The following is a 27,187-nucleotide window of genomic DNA, read 5'->3' on the forward strand; positions in this document are numbered from 1 at the left end:
CCTTTCTGCTTTTATTTTGTCCCTTAATTTTCTCTTTTCCTGTATCCTAATGTACCTAAAGTCTTAGCTACATTTAATAGACTGTTACTATCAAGTATCACATTTTGGGAAATAATGGATACATACTGAAATCAATGATCCTATTACCTTATAGTAATCTAATGAAATATAAACTCTGTACATATACAGTCAAAACACATTAAAAGAGCCAAATAGCTCACCTATAAATAGTTTTTATAAACTATAAATGATATGATCTAGCAGTGCAGGGTAGTTGTTTAGTTTTTCAAAATGAAATTGTTACAGGGTAATATGGGATGATATAGATAATGGAGATCTCATTTACCTGCAGCTTTTTTTTTTTTTTTAAACAGTGTAAAAGAAGCCTGTATTGTTTTGAATCTGAACACTGGTTGTGCCCTACTTCTGAGAGATGTCCTGCAGTCAACTTCAGGGCAACCTCCTGCCACAGCGGCATTAAATGAAGTCGGAATTTATAAACTGGCTCAACAAGATGTTGAGATTCTACTTAATTTGAGGACAAACTGGCCTAACACTGGAAAATAAAGTGTCTTTTTTCCTTTTGGGGTTTTTTGTTTTTTTTAAATAAAGAAAAAGCCAGAGCCAGTTGGATTTCAAGTTATATGATGAAGTTCTGAATTAATGAAACTGAACAACTAAAAACTATGTAGAATCATTTATTATCTTGGACTCACAGTGTTATTAAAATGCTGACCATATTTCCTGAGTCTTCTTGTTCCTAAGAAAACAAAAACAAAAAGCTCAGAAGCCATGAAAACTCAGAGTAACTCCATTTACAAATATAAATGATGAATATGTCTGTTGAATAAAATACAAGAGCAGAGATAATAAATTATAATCAACTTTTAATTTTCTTTGCCAATTCAGGGAGACTGTTGTAGATGATCTAACATAACAAATAAACTTTTAAAAATCACTTTAAAATGTATGTTTAACTCTATGACATAAATCACAGCAAGATCCTTTTTGACCCACCTCCTAGAGAAAGGGAAATAAAAACAAAAATAAACAAATGGGACCTAATGAAACTTAAAAGCTTTTACACAGCAAAGGAAACCATAAACAAGGCAAAAAGACAACCCTCAGAATGGGAGAAAATATTTGCAAACGAAGCAACTGACAAAGGATTAATCTTCAAAGTATACAAGCAGCTCATGCAGCTCAATATCAAAAAAAGCAAACAACCCAATCCAAAAATGGGCAGAAGACCTAAATAGACATTTCTCCAAAGAAGACATACAGATTGCCAACAAACACATGAAAGGATGCTCAGCATCACTAATCATTAGAGAAATGCAAATCAAAACTACAATGAGGGGCTTCCCTGGTGGCGCAGTGGTTGAGAGTCCACCTGCCAATGCAGGGGACACAGGTTCATGCCCCAGTCCGGGAAGATCCCACATGCCATGGAGTGGCTGGGTCCGTTAGCCATGGCCGCTGAGCCTGTGCGTCTGGAGCCTGTGCTCCGCAACGGGAGAGCCCACAACAGTGAGAGGCCCGCATACCACAAAAAAAAATTTAAAAAAAAAAAAAAAAACTACAATGAGGTATCACCTCACACTGGTCAGAATGGCCATCATCAAAAAATCTACAAACAATAAATGCTGGAGAGGGTGTGAAGAAAAGGGAACCCTCTTGCGCTGTTGGTGGGAAGGTAAATTGATACAGCCACTATGAAGAACAGTATGGAGGTTCCTTAAAAAACCAAAAATAGAACTACCGTATGACCCAGCAATCCCACTACTGGGCATATACCCTGAGAAAACCATAATTCAAAAAGAGTAATGTACCACAATGTTCATTGCAGCTCTATTTACAATAGCCAGGACATGGAAGCAATCTAAGTGTCCATCGATAGATGAATGGATAAAGAGGATGTGGCACATATACACAATGGAATATTACTCAGCCATAAAAAGAAACGAAATTGAATTATTTGTAGTCAGGTGGACAGACCTAGCATCTGTCACACAGTGAAGTAAGTCAGAAAGAGAAAAACAAATACCGTATGCTAACACACATATATGGAATCTAAAGAAAAAAAAAAAAGGTTCTGAAGAACCTAGGGACAGGACAGAAATAAAGACTCAGACGTAGAGACTGGACTTGAGGACACAGGGAGGGGGAAGGGTAAACTGGGACAAAGTGAGAGAGTGGCATGGACATATATACACGACCAAATGTAAAATAGATAGCTAGTAGGAAGCAGCTGCATAGCACAGGGAGATCAGCTTGGTGCTTTGTGACCACCTAGAGGGGTGGGAGGGAGATGCAAGAGGGAGGAGATATGGGGATATATGTATATGTATAGCTGATTCACTTTGTTATACAGCAGAAACTAACACACCATTGTAAAGCAATTATACTCCAGTAAAGATGTTAAAAAATAAAATAAAATGTTTATAATTGAAGTTCCTGTATCTATTTTGGAAATTCACTATATTTCCCGTAAGAAAACATATTATGAGATAGTGACTGAAATAGGATTGCTCTCATTTTCTACAAATGTCTTTCCATTCAGAATACTTCCTAGTTCCATTCCATGTGACAGTGGGCAACCTTTGCTTTGTGGATGAAACATTTCAGCTACAGCACTGTGCTACCATCATTCTCTGGGGTAGGTAATATAATTAAACATTTTTTGTTGAATATTTATGTAACTAATGATGAGATGAGAATCTTAAACTTTTTTCTTCTAACTTCTCCTTGGCCTTGGATTATGTTAAATAAAACTTTTAAACAAACTGAACTAGATTAGCTAGAGGCTTCCAGAACTATCAAGTTTTATTCCCTCCGCTGTTTTTTTTCTTTTCTGACTTAGCATTTAGTTAGTACTTTTCATGCTGTAATACCTCAAACCCAAAATTGTCAGGCTGGCATGCAGCCTATACTATTGATAAACATTTACGAAATCATTTTTAGGAAGTATTTTGAGAGAAATTTTATTACTCTATATACAGAGATTTTCCAACTAGTATATTGAGCTTAAAACTTTTCTGTTAGTTTTTCTAGCAGATCGGCGCTTCTCTACCTCATTCTTTGAGAATTGCTGGGGTTTCCCATTGAGAAAAGAAGGAAGCTGCCTCTGGATCCTCCTAACCCCAGCATCCTCTCCCTCCCCTCCCCCCAGGCTTAGAGAGTACTGTCAGCCCTGCCTGTCCTCACTTTCTAGTCAGCTGAAAGTTTCAGGGGAATGAAATGTTTCTATCAGAAGGTAGGAACCTTTGTTTTAAAATGTATTAATTGTACTTCAAAATCATGCCACGTTATTTAAATATTAGTCACTTAAAAATAAACTTACACTTCAAGCATGAATTTTTCACAAGTTATTCCATGTCCATCATCTTTTAAAACTTCATCTGCAGTACACAGACCCAGGGTTTTTAGGGCTATGAGGATAAGAAGAAAGGAAAATTTAAAAAGTGAGAATTAGTTTCAGCTAGGGAAATTTACGGAATGACCACAAATTATTACCTCAATTTGTAGAAGATACTGACCTTCTTTATATTGTATAAATGATATGGATCCTTTATTCGAGGAGTCCAGCATCTGAAACATGGCTGTAATGTTAGAGTTATCCATAAAGAAAGGGAAAGCCATGCCTGATACTTTGGCAGTTCTCAGCTGTTCCAATATAGATATTAAATACTCTCTCGGTTTTTCTGTAAAAGAATAGTTCCAATTCTTTCTGATATGAAATTAAAATATGTCACAAATGGAAACAGTCATGTAACAATTATTAAATACCTATATTTGAAGTACTGTACAAGGCACTGGGAATATAGGCCTTGCTTACAGGAAAGGCAAGACAATAAACAATTAAATAATTATATACAAAAGTGCTCTACTCTGGATGACTGAATAAAAATGTCCAGAGATTGGATCTACGCATTTTTCAAAAAAGCTCCTCAGGTGACTCTTAATTTATGGACAAAGCTGAAAACCCTCAAAATGGAAAACATGATGCAGGAGAAAAGGCCAGCTAAAAGAAGGAAAAAATAGATTTTAAAAAACAACCATTTAGATTAATATAGTCCTCCAATTAGGAAGCATAAATGTTCATTCCTAACATAAGGGCAGTATTTTGGATAAACAGGCTTTCATCTAAACAATGTGAAAAATGAAAAATCAAGATCAATCCACTTTTCAGAAATAATGCAGGTTAGTTATGGTAATAAAAGAAGCCAAAAGAAGTAAAAATGGTATGGCTTAGATGATGAATGTTCCACTGCTCCATCACTGTACTTCAATCCTAGGATTTAGTAGGATTGTGTGTGTGTGTGTGTGTGTGTGTGTGTGTGTGTGTGTGTGTCTGTGTATTTTAAAAGCTTTTAAAAACTGTCACTGAGAATTCCATACATATAATAAAAGTAGACAGAAAAGTATAATGAACTCATCACCAACTTCAACTGTTCAGTTTTGTGGCTGGTCTTATTTCACCATGATCCCACCTAGGTCCCCTCTTCCTGTATTATTCTGAAGTAAATCACAGCAATCACATTTCATTACTGAATGTTTCAGTGTGCATCTCTAAAAGATAAGGACCACCTTTTCTCTTTTTTGTTGAGCTATAACTGACATAAAATTGTGTAAGTTTAAGGTGTGCAATGTGTTGGTTTGGTACCTTTATACTGCAGTATGATTGCCACTGCAGTGCTAGCTAATAGTTCCATCACATCACATAATGATCATGGCTTTTTTGCAGTGGGAATAATTAAGATCTAGTCTCTTAGCAAGTTTGATGTTTACAATACAGCATTGTTCTCTGTAATCACTATGCTGTGCATTAGATCTCCAGGACTTAGTTATCTACTAGTTGCAAGTTTGTACCCTTAAACAACATCTCTCCTATCCCGCATCCCCAAGCCTCTGGTAACCACCATTCTACTCTGTTTTTAGGAGTTTGGCTTTTTTAGATTCCACATGTAAGTGGTATCACACAGCATTTGTCTTTCTCTCTTTGACTTATTTCACTTATCACAATGTCCTCAAGGTCCACCCATGACAGCTGTTCTAACAGGTGTAACTTGATATCCCATTGTGGTTTTAATTTTCATTCCCCTGATGATTTGTGATATAGAGCATCTTTTCATGTACGTGTTGCCATTTGGATGTCTTCTTAGGAAAAATATCTATTTAGTTCCTCTGCCCATTTTTAATCAAATTGGTTTTTTGTCATTGAGTTATATGGGTTCTTCATTTATTTTGGATATTAGCCCTTTATCATATATATGATTTGCAAATATTTCTTTACCATTCCATAGACTGCCTTTTCATTTTGCTGATTGTTTCTTTTGCTGTGCAGAAGTTTTTAAGTTTAATTTAGTCTCACTTGTTGATATTTGCTTTTGTTGTTTGTGCTTTTGGGGTCATATCCAAAAATCACTGACAAGACCAATGTCAAGGAGCTTCTTCCCTGTGTTTTCTTCTAGGAATTTCACAGTAGCAGGTCTTATGTTTAAGTCTTTAATCCATTTCGAGTTAATTTTTGTGAATGGTGTTAGACAGGGGTCCAGTTTTCTTTTTCTGCATGTGGTTATTCAGTCTTCCAATACTGTTATCATGATACAATTTACACATCTAACAAAATTCTTAATATTCTCAAATAGCCAGGTATTATTCAAATTTCCAGTTGTCTCACAAATGTCATAAATTGTAAACACTCTTTAAAAATCAGTAATCAAACAGAGTCCACACATTGTGATAGGTTATGTTTTTAAGTCTCTCTTAGTCATACAGGTTTCTCCTCCGTGTATTTCACTCCTTGGAATTTATGTGTTGAAACTAGAAGTAGGCAGACTTTTAATCTAATACAGTGCCTTTTTGTGCAACTTTTAATACATTATAGCAGCAAATAGGTTACTAAGGCAATCACATCATGTATGTAGTCTTCTGTCATTTCTTTCTGAACTGTATAACAAAATTAGAAGGAGAAAAATGTCCAAGTTTGATTTCAACTCACTACATTTCTTTTTAAGGCTAGAATATGTAAATAATGCTAATGGAACTTGGTATGTTACTTTGATGAAGATTTGTTGCTGTATATCCTTCAGACTACATGAGGTGCTATGTCTATATTTGGAGTCTATAATTTATACTCCACCTGCTTCTAAAAATGTTTTGAAAATGCTTACAACGTAAGTATATAAAGATACAAATTTTTTTAAACATGAAGGGAAGAGCCAAATGGCACTAACCACTGAAGTTACATAAATGTCAGCTGATAATGACCATCAGTTCTTCAAGGCAGACAAACTTCAAGTTCTAAGTTGTAATACTAATAGCTAGTATTTATTGAGCCCTTACTATTTGCCTCATACTATGGTAAACATTTTCTTTGGCTTACTTGATTTTCTCCTCACAACAGTCACTTGCTCAAGGCCACACAGCCAGTATGAATCCAGTCAGTGTGCTTCCACAGCTCCAAGATTCTACCACACTCAACTAACTCAAACATGGGAAGCACCTGCGACACCCAAACCTAGTCAGTCATGACAATCTCTCCAGAGTCCTTCTCCTCAGTAGCTCTCAAAGTCATCTGATCCCCACCACTGCCACAGCATTAGTTCTCACCTGGGTGACTACAACTGCCTCCTTAAAAAAACTTCTGATTTCTTTAAAGTCATCCCCTAAAAATAAATACTCCCTCCTTCCACAGCATAGAATTACCACTGGGAAGGGCTGCCCAGCCAGGGGCTATATTTCCCAATATACCCTAGAAAAGGCCAGATTTTCCTACCAAATGACTTCAGATTATGTCAAATTTGGCTGTTAAATGAGTTATGAAAATCTGTTGGGTTTCAGAGCTTCTAGAATTTAGGGATCAAGGATGTGGGATTGTGGACGTTTTCTCACAACAGTAATAGCCCAACCACGCTGTGTAGTCTTATTTTCCATAACTCCCTTACAATTCCAAGGTTTTCAAACTGAGATACATATCATAATGCCAGAAGCTTTGCAAAGACCCAAGATAAAGATACTGTTTCTTCCTGAGCATCAATCATACTATAGTGAGTAATATGGAACATATTAGAAATGGATATACAGGGACTTCCCTGGTGGTGCAGTGGTTAAGAATCTGCCTGCCAATGTAGGGGACATGGGTTCGAGCCCTGGTCCAGGAAGATCCCACATGCCATGAGCAACTAAGCCCGTAAGCCACAGCTACTGAGCCTGCGCTCTAGAGCCCATGAGCCACAACTACCGAGCCCGCGTGCCACAGCTACTGAAGCCCGCATGCCTAGAGCCTGTGCTCTGCAACAAGAGAAGCCACCGCAATGAGAAGCCCGTGCACCGCAGCCAACAGTAGCCCCTGTTCACCACAACTAGAGAAAGCCAGCGTGCTGCAACAAAGACCCAACACAGCCAAACAAAAACAAACAAACAAAAAACCTTTTAAAAAATAAGTAAATAAAAGAAAAGCTACTTAAAAAAAAAAAGAAATGGATATACAGTAGCTCCCCCTTATCCATGGAGAATACATTCCAATACCCTCTGTAATGCCTGAAACCACATGATAAAGTTTAATTTATAAATTAGGCATAGTAAGAAATTAACAACTAATAATAAAATCAATTATAATGATTTACCATAATAAAAGTTATATGAATGTGGTCTCAAAATACCTTACTGTACAAATTTAATGCCTTTTCCATCTTAACTAAGCACTTATGCACTGTGGCTGTAACATTTGCAGTCTGAACCACATCAGCAAAACTCAAATGAATTTCTTTTCCTTCTTCACAATTTCACAATTTCACAGGCTCTGGAGCCTGCGTGCCACAACTAGAGAGAAAAAACCCACGTGCCACAACTAGAGAGAAGCCCACGTGCCACAATGAAGATCCTGCGTGCCACAACAAAGACCCGTCGCAGACAAAAATAAATAAATAAATAATAAAATCTTTAAAAAAAAGAAATGGTGAACAAAGGTTTTTCTTTACCTTTAATGTAAGCTGCCTAGGAAACAAAAATGTACGTCCTGGGCTTTCCTGGTGGCGCAGTTGTTAAGAATCCGCCTGCCAATGCAGGGGACATGGGTTTGAGCCCTGGTCTGGGAAGATACCACGTGCGGCGGAGCAACTAAGCCCGTGCACCACAACTACTGAGCCTGTGCTCTAGAGCCCGCGAGCCACAACTACTGAGCCTGTATGCCGCAACTACTGAAGCCCGCAGGCCTAGAGCCTGTGCTCCGCAACAAGAGAAGCCACTGCGATGAGAAGCCCATGCGCCACAATGAAGAGTAGCCCCCGCTCGCCGCAACTAGAGAAAGCCTGTAAGCAGCAATGAAGACCCAATGCAGCCAAAAATTAAAAAAAATGTACGTCTTATGAAAATAATTTACTGTGCTTCACGTTGTCATTATCAGGTCTTTGACTATGTAGGAAAAAAAACCTGACTCATCGAATTAAAAGACCTAATTTTTGTTTGTTTGGTTTTTTACAACTATAAAACTTTCTGTATTTGCCTTTGAAATCTTTTGTCACTTTGGTTGAATGGATAACTGAGTACTGTTTCACAGTGACCTGTGATTCTGTTTGATCACATATTTTCAGTGTTTTGACATTTTAAACAAACTTCCCAAATCAAATTCTGAATGAAGCTAAAAGAGAAATATTAATTTACTTAGGCTTATTTGATATATTAGACTGCATGGGAAACACTGTCAAATAAAAAGCAATATTTAACCTTCTTAGGTGATATTTATAAGGGATATATATCATTAAAATAAGTAATTCAGAAATTATATGAAATTCTTAAAAATCTATATCCTGGCATAATGTTATCAGTCATAATTCCAGCTATTATCTTAAAACATTATATATCATAAAAGTAATCAAATTTCCTTGTCAATTGCATCATTTTTGGTGTGTGTATGTGAACACTTACCAGATCTTTTTTTTTTTTTTTTTTTGCGATACGCGGGCCTCTCACTGTTGTGGCCTCTCCCGTTGCGGAGCACAGACTACGGATGCGCAGGCTCAGCGGCCATGGCTCACGGGCCCAGCCACTCTGCGGCATGTGGGATCTTCCCGGACCGGGGCACGAACCCGTGTCCCCTGCATCGGCAGGCGGACTCTCAACCACTGTGCCACCAGGGAAGCCCTTACCAGATCTTTAACCATGACTATTTTTAGGTCCTTTGCCACTCACAGACAGTTATTGTTTTACTGTTATGCTTTCGCAAAAATGTTCCTAAAAAGTGCTTCATCTTCAAGAAGTTTCATGGAAAAGACTCTGAAAAGTAAAGGTTTCTGATAATTATAAAACCATATTATTGAACTGGGTAAGAATTTCTAGAACTCTAGTGGAAAACTGATTCATAAAGCTGCCTACCAGGCTTCCCTGGTGGCGCAGTGGTTTAGAGTCCGCCTGCCGATGCAGTGGACACGGGTTTGTGCCCTGGTCTGGGAGGATCCCACGTGCCGTGGCGCGGCTATGCCTGCTCCGCAATGGGAGAGGCCATAGCGGTGAGAGGCCCGTGTACCGCAAAAAAAAAAAAAAATGCTGCCTACCAAGATCAACCAAAATAAGAATTAATTATGTAAGACTGAATGAACTGATGATGATTTTAATTTTTATGGTTTAATTTAAAACATTGCTGGTTCTTTAATGTTTTGTTTTCCAGATTTAAAGAGGCCTCTTTTCTCCTCTCTTTTAAGCTATCTATAACTTATTGCAATTTGGTGAAGTATATATTTGCAACAAAGGTTGAAACATTTATCTTTTTCTCCCTACCTGATTCCTCCAGAATTTTGAGACTCTTACTTAAATATTCTTACTTTTCATGACAATATATATATTTGCACAATGGAAACAATGGACAAGTTCTTGGTTTGGCTTCTTAGCCTAAAGAGACTTTAAAAGTCTAATCTGAGATTCCTTATGAAAAGTGCCAGCAAAGCAGATTTAAAAGAGTCCATACAAGCCTCTTAGATAACCTCATCTACCAGAGGGCAGACAGCAGAAGTAAGAAGAATGACAATCCTGCAGCCTGTGAAACAAAAACCACATTCACAGAAAGATAGACAAGACGAAAGGGCAGGGGGCTATGTACCAGATGAAGGAACAAGATAAAACCCCAGAAAAACAACTAAATGAAGTGGAGATAGGCAACTTTCCAGGAAAAGAATTCAGATTAATGATAGTGAAGATGATCCAGGACCTCGGAAAAAGAATGGAGGCAAAGATCAAGAAGACGCAGAAATGTTTAACAAAGACCTAGAAGAATTAAAAAACAAACAAACAGAGATGAACAATACAGTAACTGAAATGAAAACTACACTACAAGGAATCAACAGCAGAATAACTGAGGCAGAAGAACAGATAAGTGACCTGGAAGACAGAATGGTGGAATTTACTGCTGCGGAACAGAAAAAAGAGAAAAGAATGAAAAGACATGAAGACAGCCTAAGAGACCTCTGAGACAACATTAAACACAACAACATTTGCATTATACGGGTCCCAGAAGGAGAAGAGAGAGAGAAAGGACCTGAGAAAATACTTGAAGAGATTAGAGTCGAAAACTTCCCTAACATGGGAAGGTATTTTTTGAGGAAATCAAAAAATACCTAAGACAAATGACAATGAAAACACGATGATCCAAAATGTATGGGATGCAGCAAAAGCAGTTCTAAGAGGGAAGTTTATAGCTATACAAGCCTACCTCAAGAAACAAGAAAAATCTCAAATAAACAATATAATATGGGAAAGGCAATAATCACCCAAGTCCAGGAAGCACAGAGAGTTGCATACAGGATAAACCCAGCAGAAACACACCAAGACACATAGTAATCAAATTGGCAAAAATTAAAGACAAAGAAAAATTATTGAAAGCAGCAAGGGAAAATAGACAAATAACATACAAGGGAACTCCCATAAGGTTAACAGCGGATTTCTCAGCAGAAACTCTACAAGCCATAAGGGAGTGGCATGATATACTTACAGTGATGAAAGGGAAGAACCTACAACCAAGATTACTCTACCGGCAAGGATCTCATTCAGATTCGATGGAGAAGTCAAAAGCTTTACAGACAAGCAAAAGCTAAGAGAATTCACCACCACCAAACCAAAACCATCTCTACAACAAATGCTAAAGGAATTTCTCTAAGTGGGAAACACAAGAGAAGAAAAGGACCTACAAAAACAAACCCAAAACAATTAAGAAAATGGCCATAGCAACATACATATCAATAATTACCTTAAACATGAATGGATTAAATGCTCCAACCAAAAGACACAGGCTCGCTGAACGGATACAAAAACAAGACCCATATATATGCTGTCTACAAGAGATTCACTTCAGACCTAGGGACACATACAGACTGAAAGTGAGGGGATGGAAAATGATATTCCGTGCAAATGGAAATCAAAAGAAAGCTGGAGTAGCAATACTCATATCAGATTAAATAGACTTTAAAATAAAGAATGTTACAAGAGACAAGGAAGGACGCTACATAATGGTCAAGGGATCAGTCCAAGAAGAAAAGATAACAATTATAAATATATATGCACCCAACATAGGAGCACCTCAATACATAAGGCAACTGCTAACAGCTCTAAAAGAGGAAATCGACAGTAACACCGTAATAGTGGGGGACTTTAACACCTCACTTACACCAATGGACAGATCATCCAAACTGAACATAAATAAGGAAACAGAAGCTTTAAATGACACAGTAGACCAGATAGATTTAATTGATATTTATAGGACATTCCATCCCAAAACAGCAGATTACATTTTCTTCTCAAGTGCGCATGGAACGTTCTCCAGGTTAGATCACATCATGGGTCACAAATCAAGCCTCAGTAAATTTAAGAAAACTGAAATCATATCAAGTATCTCTTCTGACCACAACGCTATGAGATTAGAAATGAATTACAGGGAAAAAAACGTAAAAAACACAAACACATGGAGGCTAAACAATATGTTACTAAATAACCAAGAGACCACTGAAGAAATCAAAGAGGAAATCAAAAAATACCTAGACACAAATGACAATGAAAACACGACGATCCAAAACGTATGGGATGCAACAAAAGCAGTTCTAAGAGAGAAGTTTATAGTTATAGAAGCCTACCACCTGAAGAAACAAGAAAAATCTCAAATAAACAATCTAACCTTACAGCTAAAGGAACTAGAAAAAGAAGAACAAACAAAACCCAAAGTTAGCAGAAAGAAAGAAATCATAAAGATCAGAGCAGAAATAAATGAAATAGAAACAAAGAAAACAATAGCAAAGATCAATAAAACTAAAAGCTGGTCCTTTGAGAAGATAAACAAAATTTATAAACCGTTAGCCAGACTCATCAAGAAAAACAGGGAGAGGACTCAAATCAATAAATATAGAAATGAAAAAGGAGAAGTTACAACAGACACTGCAGAGATACAAAGCATCCTAAGAGACTACTACAAGCAACTCTATGCCAATAAAATGGACGACCTGGAAGAAATGGACAAACTCTTAGGAAGGTATAACCTTCCAAGACTGAACCAGGAAGAAATAGAAAATATGAACAGACCAATCACAAGTAATGAAATTGAAACTGTGATTAAAAATCTTCCAACAAACAAAATCCCAGGACCAGATGGCTTCACAGGTGAATTCTATCAAACATTTAGAGAAGAGCTAACACCCATCCTTCTCAAAATCTTCCAAAAAATTGCGGAGGAGGGAACACTCCCAAACTCATTCTATGAGGCCACCATCACCCTGATACCAAAACCAGACAAAGATACTACAAAAAAAGAAAATTACAGACCAATATCACTGATGAATATAGATGCAAAAATCCTAAACAAAATACTAGCAAACAGAATCCAACAACACATTAAAAAGATCATACACCATAGTCAAGTGGAATTTATCCCAGGGATGCAAGGATTCTTCAATATACGCAAATCAATCAATGTGATACACCATATTAACAAACTGAAGAATAAAAACCATATGATCATCTCAATAGATGCAGAGAAAGCTTCTGACAAAATTCAACACCTATTTATGATAAAAACTCTCCAGAAACTGGGCACAGAGGGAATCTACCTCAACATCATAAAGGCCATATATGACAAACCCACAGCAAACATCATTCTCAATGGTGAAAACCTGAAAGCATCTCCTCCAAGATCAGGAACAAGACAAGAATGTCCACTCTCGCCACTATTATTCAACATAGTTTTGGAAGTCCTAGCCACGGCAATCAGAGAAGAAAAAGAAAGAAAAGGAATACAAATTGGAAAAGAAGAAGTAAAACTGTCACTGTTTGCAGATGACATGATACTATACATAGAGAATCGTAAAGATGCCACCAGGAAACTACTAGAACTAATCAATGAATTTGGTAAAGTTGCAGGATACAAAATTAATGCACAGAATTCTCTTGCATTCCTATACACTAATGATGAAAAATCTGAAAGAGAAACTAAGGAAACACTCCCATTTACCACTGCAACAAAAAGAATAAAATACCTAGGAATAAACCTACCTAGGGAGACAAAAGACCTGTATGCAGAAAATTATAAGACACTGATGAAAGAAATTAAAGATCATACCATGTTCTTGGATTGGAAGAATCAATACTGTGAAAATGACTCTACTACCCAAAGCAATCTACAGATTCAATGCAATCCCTATCAAGTTACCAATGGCATTTTTTTATGGAACTAGAGCAAAAAAATCTTAAAATTTGTATGGAGACACAAAAGACCCCGAATAGCCAAAGCAGTCTTGAGGGAAAACAATGCAGCTGGAGGAATCAGACTCTCTGACTTCAGACTATACTACAAAGCTATAGTAATCAAGACAATATGGTACTGGCACAAAAACAGAAACATAGATCAGTGGAACAAGATAGAAAGCCCAGAGATAAACCCATGCACCTATGGTCAACTAACCTATGACAAAGGAAGCAAGGATATACAATGGAGAAACGACAGTCTCTTCAATAAGTGGTGCTGGGAAAACTGAACAGCTACATGTAAAAGAATAAAATTAGAACACTCCCTAACACCATACACAAAAATAAACTCAAAATGGATTAAAGACCTAAATGTAAGGCCAGACACCATTAAACTCTTAGAGGAAAACATAGGAAGAACACCCTTTGACATAAACCACAGCAAAATCTTTTTTTAAATTTTTTGGTGGTACGCGGGCCTCTCACTGTTGTGGCCTCTCCCGTTGCGGAGCACAGGCTCCGGACGCGCAGGCTCAGCGGCCATGGCTCACGGGCCCAGCCGCTCCGCGGCATGTGGGATCTTCCCGGACCGGGGCACAAACCCGTGTCCCCTGCATCAGCAGGCGGACTCTCAACCACTGCGCCACCAGGGAAGCCTGCATGACCCACCTCCTAGAGTAATGGAAATAAAAACAAAAATAAACAAATGGGACCTAATGAAACGTAAAAGCTTTTGCACAGCAAAGGAAACTATAAACAAGATGAAAAGACAACCCTCAGAATGGGAGAAAATATTTGCAAACAAATCAATGGACAAAGGATTAATCTCCAAAATATATAAACAGCTCATGCAGCTCAATATTAGAAAAACAAACAACCCAATCCAAAAATGGGCAGAAGACCTAAATAGAGATTTCTCCAAAGAAGACATACAAATGGCCAAGAAGCACATGAAAAGCTGCTCAACATCACTAATTATTAGAGAAATGTAAATCAAAAGTACAAGGAGGTATCACCTCACACCAATTAAAATGGGCATCATCAGAAAATCTACAAGCAACAAATGCTGGAGAGAGTGTGGAGAAAAGGGAACCCTCTTGCACTGTCGGTGGGAATGTAAATTGATACAGCCACTATGGAGAACAGTATGGAGGTTCCTTAAAAAAATAAAAATAGAATTACCATATGATCCAGCAATCCCACTACTGGGCATATACCCAGAGAAAACCATAATTCAGAAAGACACATGCACCCCAGTGTCCATTGCAGCACTATTTACAATAGCTAGGTCATGGAAGCAACCTAAATGCCCATTGACACAGACAAATGGATAAAGAAGGTGTGGTACATATATACAATGGAATATTCCTCAGCCATAAAAAGGAACGAAATTGGGTCATTTGTTGAGACGTGGATGGACCTAGAGTCTGTCATACAGAGTGAAGTAAGTCAGAAAGAGAAAAACAAATATCGTATATTAACGCATATATGTGGAACCTAGAAAAATGGTACAGATGAACCAGTTTGCAGGGCAGGAATTGAGACACAGAGGTAGAGAACAAACGTATGGACACCAAGGGGGGAAAGCGGTGGGGTGGTGGTGGTGGTGGTGTGATGAATTGGGCGATTGGGATTGACATGTATACACTGATGTGTATAAAATTGATGACTAATAACCTGCTGTATAAAAAAATAAAATTCAAAAAATAAAACTAAAGTCATGTATTTCCTGGTTCAATCTGAAATAAAAATGTGTGGTTCAAGCATTTGAAATAGAAAAAAAAGCAGTTGATACAATCACTGTTCTTAATGCACTTATGCAAATAATCAGATCAAGTTTATTGAAACTAGACTTAATTTGCAAACAAATTTCTCTTACTGGTTATCCTTTATAACAGTCGGGATGATTATAGAAAGAAAAATTATGTTTTAGTAATACAGGTTTGTAGATATCAGATTTTAGTACTGTTAACCCTCTTTGAGGTTTTGTTTTCTACGTGTAAACTGGACTGGATCCTGAATTCTTCTAGTTTCTTCCAGTATTTGACTAGAACTCTCCAAACTAATATTTCCAATTTTCTCCCACTCTTTTGACTCCAAATCACTATGAAACTCAACTGCCCTTTTCCCAAAGCCATACAAGTTAAAGCTGGACAACTTGACATAAACCTCAGAGAAATCACAACAGCTCACGAGCGGGCAATCTGCATGCTTGTTTTTACATGGCCACTCAGAAGCTCGCCAGACACATTCAAACTGCAAGCCAGGAAAATCCATTAGACTGTCACTGCCATCCTCATTCCACCATCTGGAGATGCTTCAAACTCAAATCTACACATTTTCTCAAATGGCTGCTCTCCAAACTCAGAAACTGAATTTATAATTTGCTCAAACTATTAGCCTTTGTTTTTCTTTTGTTTCCCTAGAAATGCCTCTTGTTAAATTACCTGATTGCTCACAGCACACAGACACCTCATTTAGTTGGAAGCTCACCTGCAGCGCGGTCTCCTAAAATACAACATCCTCCCTTCATTCTGTCTTGAGGAAATCATGAGGATACGTGATTGCTAACACACCAGGTTGTGCCTATGTAAATAACCTTTAAAAACTGAAACCTAATGGCACATTAATCCAAAAAAATTGTCGGTTCACTTAGAAAGGTAAAACTTAAAAACTGCTGGTTATAACCCATTTGAGTTATTTAACTGGTTAAATCTTGGGTCCTGGGAATCTCTGCTCTGGACCATTTTTCAATCCTTGGTTATTATTTTCCTTAGAGTTATCATATTAACCTTTCTAATGTGTTGTACACTCTCGAGGGTTTTAAATGCCTGTCTCCAGCCACTCGCATGCCAAATGGCATTCATCAGGATCACACAACTGGACAAAATCAACAATAACCAGATAAAGAATTAAGATAGTGACCACACGGCTCTCCTGCCTAAGGACTCAACTAATGCAAACAGTGTATATGCGATTCTTCAGCCTGACTACATCAACAGTGGTAACCAGGAATAATGCTATACTGGTTGCTCATACTCTCCGCCCACGGAGAGAATGACCAAAAGCAGGAGGGGGCAGGAGGGTATTGTTAAAATCAAGACCAAATGGAAACCAGCCTTGAAAAATTCCCTGGGCAGACAAAACCAGTTAAGTTACACAAGCAAAGCTTAATTTAGCTTATTTTGCAAGACTAACTTGACCTGGGTCATTTCTTGCTTCTGCCTCTGTAAATAAGCAAAATTTAAACTGTTTCCCAAGGTTGATATGAAGTAACCAATTCCCTATCATTTAAGATGATGATAATATAACCAATTACTGTGAAGAATAAACAGTCACTATCTTCTCACCATATAAGCTGCTTTTCAACAATATACCCCTGAGCCTCATTCCTTGTTTTGGTTTGAGTGCTCCTGGCTTTCAAACTATCTTTTTGGTGTGTGCAAAATAAACTTTACTGATTACTACTTTGGTGATTCATTGGCTTTACTTCTGCTATTTCTGAAGTTTTGACACACACACATTTACATATATGTCTGCATCTAACAGCAAAAGACTATTTTCACCACCACAGTACCAGAGACCAGCAGGAGATGGTAATTAGTCACTTTTTCAAAAAGTAGGTTTTTAAAAATTAGTTTGATAGCAACTTTTTCCCAGTGCATTAAAAAAGTGCACTCCTTTGTACTTTGTTTTTTTGATTTTCTATTTATTTTTAATTGTTGCAGAGTTTTTGCTGGTTTATCATTTTAAAACAACTAGAGAGAACCTGATCGCCTTATATAGGATCATATTAGTTGGGTGGCTTTTGGCAAAATTGGAATATTTGGTTTTTATATTTCCTTACCTAGAGGCAAATGGACAATTTGGGCATTTTGGATACTCCATATGAGACTAGTAAATTACAATTCTGCACCCTGGGGAGAAGCACATCGAGTCACTTTCACCTTAACATAACTTTTACATTTACAGACCACACAAAAATTATGAAATGATCCAAACTTTGTAAGGGAATCAGACATAGAAAGCATGTCAGGAAAATCTATCTCAAGAATATCCTTCCTTTTACCCTATCAGTTTTTTTACCAGCTTACAAACTCTTTGAGGGCAGGGATAACACTGGAAACATCTGTTGCTTACCAGGCATAAGGATGATTTATACATTTGTTTAATCTTCCCCACGTTGCCATGAGATCGGTATTACTATAATCCCCATCTTCCAGAAGAGGAGACCGAAGTTCAGGCTCTTGCCCACTATCACAAAGTAGTAAGGGGTGGAGCCAGGAGGCAGGCTGCCGGACCTCGGAGCCTCTCTCCCACCGGCGAGAGCCCTCCACCGGCGAGAGTCCCGCCACACTCAGCTAGTGGCAGGCACAAAGAGGCCGTTCAATAAGTCTTGCTTAATTTGAAGGCCACAGCGTTAACTAGCAGCAGAAGGGCTCGCGTAGCCGAGAGGCAGGAGAGTGTATGCGGAGGGGCTGGGAGTGGTAGCCGGGAAGGAAGCTGGCCCCCCGGGACGCGGGCGGGAAGGGATGGCTACACCGGGAATTTCTGGGGACTGCTCGGTATGGGACAGAAAGCCGAGTGGTAGGCAAGACACTTACCCGGCCGGGAAAAGAGGAGGGCGCTGGTGAGATAGGTCAGCAACTCCATAATCCGATGTTTTTCCGAATAATTCCTGGCTTGGAGCTCCCTGCTGCTCTTGGCCTCCATCGCTCCGAATTGGGACGTTGCTAGGCGACCACGCAGCGTCACGGCCATTCGGCTCCGCCCCTTCCGCCCGACGCGGTTACGTGATGCGCGCCCCACAGGCTGAGACCTGGGCACCAAATCCTGCACCTCATCGCGAGGGAGGCATTCTGGGAGGTGTGGGGTGGGGCCTACGCGGAGGCCGGAGGGAAACTCGTGCAGAGCTCCTTGCGGGCGGAGGGCCCAGTCCTCTGTCTGGGCTGAGTGCTGGGCCTGATGGTCTTTTCCTGTTTCTGTCTCTAGCACCTAGCTCAGTACTTGCTGACCCAAGGTCTCGTGGTAATAACACATGAGGATAGACTAATAACAGAAGGAACTTGTGTAATAACGGGGGTGTCCAGTGGAGAGTCCTAAGCAGCATCTTTGGTGTGAGCAGCCTGCAGCACGGCGCTGGCGGCGGGGCAGGAAGGTTGACGGTTTTCTCTACCAGACTGCGGGGTCGTGAAGTGCGTGGATCCTGAGCTCCTACATGTGTTTGCTGCTTAACTAGACCGTGTGGAGCTGGTCTTGAGATAAAGACCACCTGACAGTCGTTTTGAGGGAGAGCCACTGAATAAGGTGGGACGCAGGTGGCCAGGAGGGCCTCTACTCAGCCATCGAAATACCTGAGAAACTAAACTCTAGGCTGGGACTTCTGTCCTTGAGGGCCAGGCTCTGAGGTCTGTGCCCTTACTCCCCACCAGAGAGTTATCCCAGAATAGCCACTTCAAGAAGAGGAAAGACAAATGGCCAATAAACATATGAAAATATTCTCAGTCTCTCCGGCAATCCTGTAAACAAAACTACAAGAAAATGCCATTTTACATCGATCAGACTGGTAAAAATTAGGAAGTTGAACAAATTAGGCTGCCGGCAAGGATATAGGGCATCAAAACAGCCAGTGATGATGGGAGCTTTCCAAAGGAGAACATCCACCTTGGAAAACAATTTTGAATTATCTTGGTAGCATAGACATGTTTCTACACCATGACTCAGAAATTCCACGCCTAGAGCAACTCTTGTACACCTGTACCAGGAGATATGCACAAGAATGTTCAGAGCAGCAGTGTGCATGACAGAAAACACAGCAGCCCAAAGGTCATCAAAACTAGAATGGATTTTTAAAAAAACTGTGATATATTCACCATGCAATATAAATATATAAATATAAAACTTTGCAACCATAGATTGTAGCTACTTGCAACAATATGGGTGACTCTCAAAAACAATAGTCTCAAGAATATATACTGTATGAATCAACTTATATAAAGTTAAAAAACATACAGAATGAAGCAATGTATTGTTTACAGATTCAAGCCTGTGTAGATCTACTAAGAAATGCAAGGGAATGATACAAAATTCAGCACAGTATTTGCCTTGGAGGTGAGAGGAAAGAGAATGGGTTTGTGGAAGAATATCCTGGGGACTCCAGGGGTAAAGGTAATAAGATTTTCTTTACCTGAGTCGTGGGTACACAGGTGCTCATTGGATTATGATTTTTTAATTAATTAATTTATTTTTGGCTGTGTTGGGTCTTTGTTGCTGCTCGTGGGCTTTCTCTAGTTACGGCGAGCCGGGGCTTCTCTTCGTTGTGGTGTGCGGGCTTCTCATTGCGGTGGCCTCTCTTATTGCGGAGCACAGGCTCTAGGCGTGCAGGCTTCAGTAGTTGTGGCACGCGGGCTCAGTAGTTGTGGCCCACGAGCTTAATTGCTCCGCACTATGTGGGATCTTCCCGGACCAGGGCTCAAACCCATGTCCCCTCCATTAGCAGGCGATTCTTAACCACTGTGCCACCAGGGAAGCCCTGGATTATGATTCTTTATACCTTATGTGTACTTAATACATTAAAAAAATCTACTCAGGACTGCATGTTGGTGCCCTGGACACAGAGTTTCTTCTCTGTGCATGAAGCTCAAGACATTTGATCTCCTTGAGAACTTCATTTACTTACTCTCCAGGAGTTACTCAGTCCCTGAATAAAATAGCTCTGCTCTTTGAACCTCAAATGACACTAGAACTTCTAGTGACACCTGGCCTGCTGACATCTTCCCAAGTTGCTGACTGTTTTCTGTTTCAACAAGCCTGGGTGCATTTGTCTGCTCAGAGCTCCCTCTCTTAACACTACCTCAGGCAGCTCTGGCCCTGAATCTCCAGTTCCCCTGGACTCGTGCTAAAGAGAAGTGTCCAGATGCCACCTAGTGGAGTCAGCTATTCTCTGTCAATGCCATCTCTTAATAAGCCAACTTGGCCTTCATTCCTCATCATCATCGATGTCATCATCCTCACTTCTTCGACTCTGTCCTCCATCTCCTTATTATTACTAATCCTTTTAGTGGTTTGGGGCAGTAACTGCAGGTGGTAGGCATCATTGCAGTAGTTTTCAATTAGGATTGCACATTTGAACCTATCAGGATTGCACATTTGAACCACCTTTGAAAGTACTGACGGTACCTTAAAATGTACTGAGGCCTGGGCTCCATTCCAGGTCCAGGAGACTGAATCTTTTGGGATGGGGCCTGAATACATGTAGTTTTGTTGTTGTGGATTTGAACAGCTTTACTGAGGTATAATTAACATAATAAACTGCACATATTTAAGACATACTCTTGGATAAGTTTTTTTGTTTGTTTTTTTGTTTTTTGGCTGTGTTGGGTCTTCGTTGCTGAGCGCGGTCTTTCTCCAGTTGCGGCGAGCCGGGTCTACTCTTCCTTGCAGTGGGCGGGCTTCTCATTGCAGTGGCCTCTCGTTGCAGAGCACGGGCTCTAGGCGCGTGGGCTTCAGTAGTTGTGGCTCGCAGGCTCTGGAGCGCAGGCTCAGTAGCTGTGGCACATGGGCTTGGTTGCTCCCTGGCATGTGGGATCTTCCCGGACCAGGGCTCGAACCCACGTCCCCTGCATTGGCAGGCGGATTCTTAACCACTGAGCCACCAGGGAAGCCCTTGGATAAGCTTTGAAGTATGTACATATACGTGAAATCATTGTCATCAAGATAAAGAATGTATCTATCATCCCCCAAGGTTTCCTTGTGTCCCTTTCTAGTTCCTTCCTCTCACCCCTTCTTAACCGTGCCCCACCCCCACTGCCAGGCATCACAGACCTGCAATCTGTAATCTGTAACTGTAGATTACATTTTCTAGAATTTTATATAAATAGAACCATACAGTGTGTATATATATATATATATATATATATATATATATATAATTTTTTTTTGGTCTGGTGTTTTTCACTCGGCATAATTATTTTGGGGGATTCACCTATGTTGTTGCATGTATCAATATTTCATTCCTTTTTATTGCTGAGTAAGATTCCACAGTATGCATATATCACAATTTGTTTCTCTCTTTACCCGTGGATGGACATTTGGGTTGCTTTCAGTTTGGAGCTATTACAAATAAAGCTGCTATGACTGACTATTCAGGTACAGATCTTTGTGTGCACATAGGATTTCATTTCTCTTAAGTTAAATGTCTCAAGGAGTGGGATGACTGGTTCACATGGGAGGTGTATGTTTAACTTTTTAAGAAACTGCTGAACTGTTTTCCCAAAGCAGCTGTACCATTTTATATTCCCAAATTACTAGTAATTAAAGGCTCCCCAGGAGATCCTAGTGGACAGCCAGGACTGAGACCCTGTGTTATAGCAGCCCATGAGGGTTGAGCTAAAAGATCTGGGAAATGTTGATCAGGAATCCCAAGAGCCTCGGAGGTTCCAGCTCGTGCTTAGTATCATCCCACAGCTCATATCGACCCAGGACACACACTGGAAACTCCCAGGGAGCCATTAAAAAAATACAGTGTCTGCCCCTTCACCCCGCAGAGAGTCTGATATAATTGCCTTGGGGGCCAGGGTGCAAGGGTGGGGGGCTGCCTCAGGCATCACAGCTTTTTACCAGCTTCCTGAGTGGTTCTAGAGCACAGAGTGACCAACTGTCCTGGTTTGCCCAGGACTATGAGGGGTCCGTTACCATGAAGCTTTCAACCATAATACTGGGAATGTCCCAGGTCATCTTAATACATGGTCACTCCATTTGTGGACCACTAGCATGAAGGGCTCAGGCTTTGGTGTTGGACAGACTTGTCAATCTGCCTGTCAACTTGGGAGTTATAGCTCAGGGTTAGTGTGTGTTTTGGGGGAGGGCATGGATAAAAGGGAAAGTGGGGGGACATGAGTAGCCAGGACAGAATGTGGGCTAACTCCCTCTCTCCATTTTCTCTGTCAACCAGGGACAAGTTAGAGATGCCTCAACTAGGAGTTTTGGTTGCTGTTAAAGGGGAGAAATATATGAAGCCCACTTTTTCTGAGCAATTGTATGGTGAGGCAGTGTCCTGCAGAGGCCTCTGCAGCCAGACTGCCTCACTTTCACACTCTGTTTTACCACTGACTATTAATAACTTTGTGATATTGGGCCAAACACCTAAATTCTCTGCCTCAGTGTCCTCAAGGACAGAATGGGGACAGTGTATCTACCTCATAGAGGATGTCTTCAGGACTGAGTTAATGTATGTAAAGCTCTTTTAAAAAATGGTGCCAGGCATGTACTAAGAACTACGTAAGTGTTCACTTTTATTATCTTAATCGCCTTGTTAAAATGAGAAGGGGGAAATCGTGACTAAATATATCCTACAGCCTACGTCCATAGGCTGTCCTATACGGTTTCCTATTGAAAGGTTTTTTGGTTAATCTTTCAGATTTTGTGTTGCAGCTCTAAAGAACTATAGGTTCTTGTTCTGCATGTCAAGATGGGAGGAGCTAAAGGTATATATACTATGTGCTTAATGTTCTTATGCAAATCATAAGGGAGACATAGTTTGGAACCTGATAATTTCATTTTCACCAAGTTGCTTTATTGGTGAGCTGCATTTTTGGAGTTAAAAAAAAAAAACCCACCAGAACACGGTCTAGTAGTGACATCGTATTAGTCTTCGTGTCAAGTGGAACTAACACGGACTCCTGTTTTAGCTTTGCAACTGTGATTTACCAGGTACACAGGGTTCTGTGGAACTCAAGTCTCAAAGTTAGTCTTTGTGAAATGGTAACACTCAATTATCTGTGATAGTGCCTCATCTACTCAGAAGCTTTCCTCATTCTTCAATAACCTAAAAAGAGCAAAAATGCTAAAAACATCTCGAAACATTAATTTAAATCCATTTTACAAAACATGAAAATGTAGAAAATATCAACAGCATGGCCACAGTACAAAGGATCTCAGGAGGAGATTGGGATAATAGCTCTGGTGCTTTGGTACCCCCTCTACAGTACTTCATTAAAATTTTTTTTTTTTAATCCTCTCAAATAGTTTAAGACTCACAAGAAGTTGCAAAATGGTACAAAGAGTTCCAGTGTATCCTCCTTGGGTTCCTCTCAATGATACTGTCTTACATAACCGTAGAACACTGGCTTTGTTAAACCAGGACCTCAGCATTGGTACAATACTATTAGCTCAAGTATAGACCTCCTTTGGATTTCACCAGTTTTTACATGAACTCTTCTTTTTTCTGTTCCGTTTCATTTTGGAGGCTACTTCTGCATTTCCGAACATCATATTATATATATCCTAAGCCTAAATTTAGCTCCCATCACACTGACTATGTCTGTTTAAGCTTTCGTTAGATTCACCAAATCGAGGCCCAGAACAAAACTTACGAACAACGTTCTTTGAGCTTCTAAATTACTTGTATGAAGGATGACCTCAGATGATCTCCTATTTATTGATACACAGTTTACATGGGGAGTTAAGGACCCTTTCTCAAGAGGCTTCGCCATTTACCAGCTGTGTGATCCTGACCAAATTACTTGACCTCTCAAAACTTTAGTTTTCTCATCGCTAAAATGGGGGTAATAATCTTGCCGACCTCATAGAGTTATGGTAAGGATTAAATTAGAAAAGATGTAAAACACATAATCAGTAATGTTATTACTCACTCCCCCTACCACCATCACCGCCAGTACCACAAGTACCACCAGTACCACCGCCAGGGGAATCCCTGTCCTTCTAGCTGTTTTCTTGATGTCAGAGTAGTGCGGGTTTGGCTTAGAGCTGGAAGTCTGCTCAGGGTACAGGCCAGAAGTCTTTACTCTCCTGGCAGATGGCAGGGTGGCGGGGAGTGGTCTCTCATAGCCGGGACAGCAGCCAGGTGGCATACAATCCTGCCTTCCCTGGCTGAAACCGAGGACGCACTTCCCAAAATAATACCACTGCACTGCTATCAGACTTCAGGTACATTGTGGGATCTATAGGCTTTTGTGGGTTGTCCTGCAACCTAATCACCCTTCATATTACATTTAAGTGGAAGAATATATTAGGTTCCAAATGAAACATTTGGAGCACAGCCCACAGAGTGGGGATTGCTTATACAAGAAAGATAATTGCTTGGATATAATTTTGGAAACTAAGACATCCGCTTTGCCCCAGTGCCCTTTTCAAGCAGGAATAAGTTTAAAAAAAATAAAAAGTGGTAAGAAATTGTTGATTTGAACGTTGGTTATTTCCAACTGATCGCAAAATTCTCCTTGTTGGCCTGACTAATGGATTAGATTATTTCTTGTAGTTTAACGTGAATTGATATAGTATCAGTGGTCATAAGCATGTCTTTTGCATTGGCCAAAATCTCTGTATGCTGGGGCTGGCTTGCCCAGGCTCACAGGAATTAATGTGCACTTCTCTTCCCCCTCTGGATTCAGAGAGGTCATGCTGATAGCTTAAAATCAGTCACGGTGGATGTATTAACATTACAGAAATCAGCAAGTGCTTCCCCTGCCACCCCTAAAGCTGGATGTTTGACATTTACCACCAACACACCACTCCATTTTTTAACTCAGCAAATGTGTATTGTATGCCAGCTGTATGCCTGTTATTGTTTTAGGATCCAAACAACCTTGGATAACACAGTCCTTTAAGAGGGTCCTACAGATAAATTTGAAGTCCAAGGAAACATGAAATATACATGTTTTTTGAATGAAAAAGCACCAGCATGTCAATGTAACCCACATAACCCACACCAAACTTTACAAGCAGAAAATCTCCATTGGGAAAGTCCCCCTGTGAAGGAGGATTGTTTTTAAGGCCATCCCAGGCATTCCATTTTTAGCCATCTCCAGGACAGTGTATTCCACAACTATTCACTGTAATCAACTATATTTGATCACTTTCACCACTTTTCTCTGGTCCTGTATCCAGTGTTTTTACGCTGCCAAGCCCAAAGCCAAACACTGTACTCTGGAAACACAGAAGTGAGATCATCTAATGGCTCCCATGTATTTCATCATTGTGTAGGTGTCCTGCTAATATACTTATCTGAACTTTTTAAATATCAAAGCAACACACACATTTTTGTAACACATTAAAATCCTACAGTTTATGATGAAAAGAGACAATCTTGTGCCTCATCCCACCCCCCTATTCCACCCCAAAGTAACTTTCTCTGCTGGACCTGGTTTCCTTGGATCCTGAATCTCAGCTTCCCATTCAATTTTTCCAGAAAATAACTTTTTAGTCCCCTGCTGGGGCGGGAGGGTGGGGGGAGAGTGAGTAGCCACTTGGCTGCATGTGGGAGGTGAAGGGGGCTCTGAGGGGCCTGACAACCTCATGTGAGACTTCAAGCCCCTCTTCCCCATTTTCACCCCATTGTGTACCCCTTCTCTGTGGTACCTACTGCCTCTGGGGGATCTGGGGAGAAAACGGGCTTATTAGTATTCTCCTCAAACCACTTCTAACTTTCTTCTTTCTGCAAAGACAATTATGGCTCCAAGTTTGCCCTTTACCTTTTGTGTCTGTGTGTAAACTTTTAAATTTAAAAGTGCACAGTAAAATTAATGACTCTTAAGTACACAATCAGATAAATATTTCATCAGTGATTCTATTCATTTAACAAGCCCCCAGGTCAAGATACAGAACACTGCTAGCACCAGAAACCTCCCTTGTGCCCCCGAAAGGTGACATCTATTCTATAAATCTGTCTGTTTGTATTCATGGCTTTAATTCACCAAGGTTACTTTGAATGCCGATTCATTAATTAAAATGTTGAGCAGTACTGGGCTCGGCAAGGACCCGGAGGGAACATCCTCCGAATGCTGGACAGTGAGAACTGCAAGAGATACCGTCTCTGGTGTGTCCAGCGGCCAGGCAGGCCCAGTACTGAGCATCTAGTACAGATCCAAACCTTCTCAGTTTATTGAGCTGGACAGGACCAAGAGACTTGTAAAAACTGCAAACAGAAACAGAAACATGCATCTGATTCTTTCCAAAGGAAAAGCCCCGGAATCATGTTTTTCCTCTCCCTTCTCTTCACTTCCATGGGGCTCTGCCTTTGCCCTATCCCAATAATGTGCCAGAATTGCTACCCTCTACCTGCCAGCCCTCCAACACTGCATCTGGATTATTCAGGAACATGGGGGAGATTGGGGGTGGGTAGTGGAGGGGGGTTAGTGATAAGGCCAGCTAGGAAATCCAATAGTGAAGTGGCTGGAGAGAAAATGAAAACCCTAATACAGACCATGCAAGCCCCTACTTTCACAGCCCCCCACCCCCAGCAGCTAGCTCAGTTGCCTGATGATGTGAACGCTTTTGTGATGCTGCTGCTGCTTTGACTAAAAATTTACTGAAGGGGCTTCCCTGGTGGCACAGTGGTTGAGAGTCCGACTGCCGATGCAGGGGACACGGGTTCGTGCCCCGGTCTGGGAAGATTCCATGTGCCGCGGAGCGGCTGGGCCCGTGACCCATGGCCACAGAGCCTGCG

The 27,187-nt window shown here is 40.2% G+C and overlaps 1 protein-coding gene across 7 annotated transcripts in view; it reads right to left on the bottom strand.

Annotated features, from left to right (window-relative positions):
• The window catches only part of PUS7 (pseudouridine synthase 7), a 105,962-nt gene extending 86,408 nt beyond the window's left edge, over positions 1-19,554 (bottom strand). For 2 of the 7 annotated variants that reach the window (XR_003436548.1, XM_027123876.1), the window contains exon 1: positions 18,327-18,457. Coding sequence is in view for 6 of the 7 variants with exons in the window: in XM_027123876.1 (XP_026979677.1) it covers positions 18,327-18,435 (109 nt within the window). In the remaining variant the exon portion in view is untranslated. Of the gene's footprint in view, positions 1-596; positions 761-3,343; positions 3,432-3,539; positions 3,705-18,326 lie in introns of those variants that run through there. The other 5 variants (XM_027123880.1, XM_027123879.1, XM_027123883.1 and 2 more) reach the window with 5 other exon arrangements.
• Between the last annotated feature and the right edge of the window lie 7,633 nt (positions 19,555-27,187).

The sequence above is a fragment of the Aethalodelphis obliquidens genome, unplaced genomic scaffold (assembly GCF_003676395.1).
Source record: "Aethalodelphis obliquidens isolate GAN/ISIS:26980383/991018 unplaced genomic scaffold, ASM367639v1 scaffold27, whole genome shotgun sequence".
Classification (NCBI taxonomy): Eukaryota; Metazoa; Chordata; class Mammalia; order Artiodactyla; family Delphinidae; genus Aethalodelphis; species Aethalodelphis obliquidens.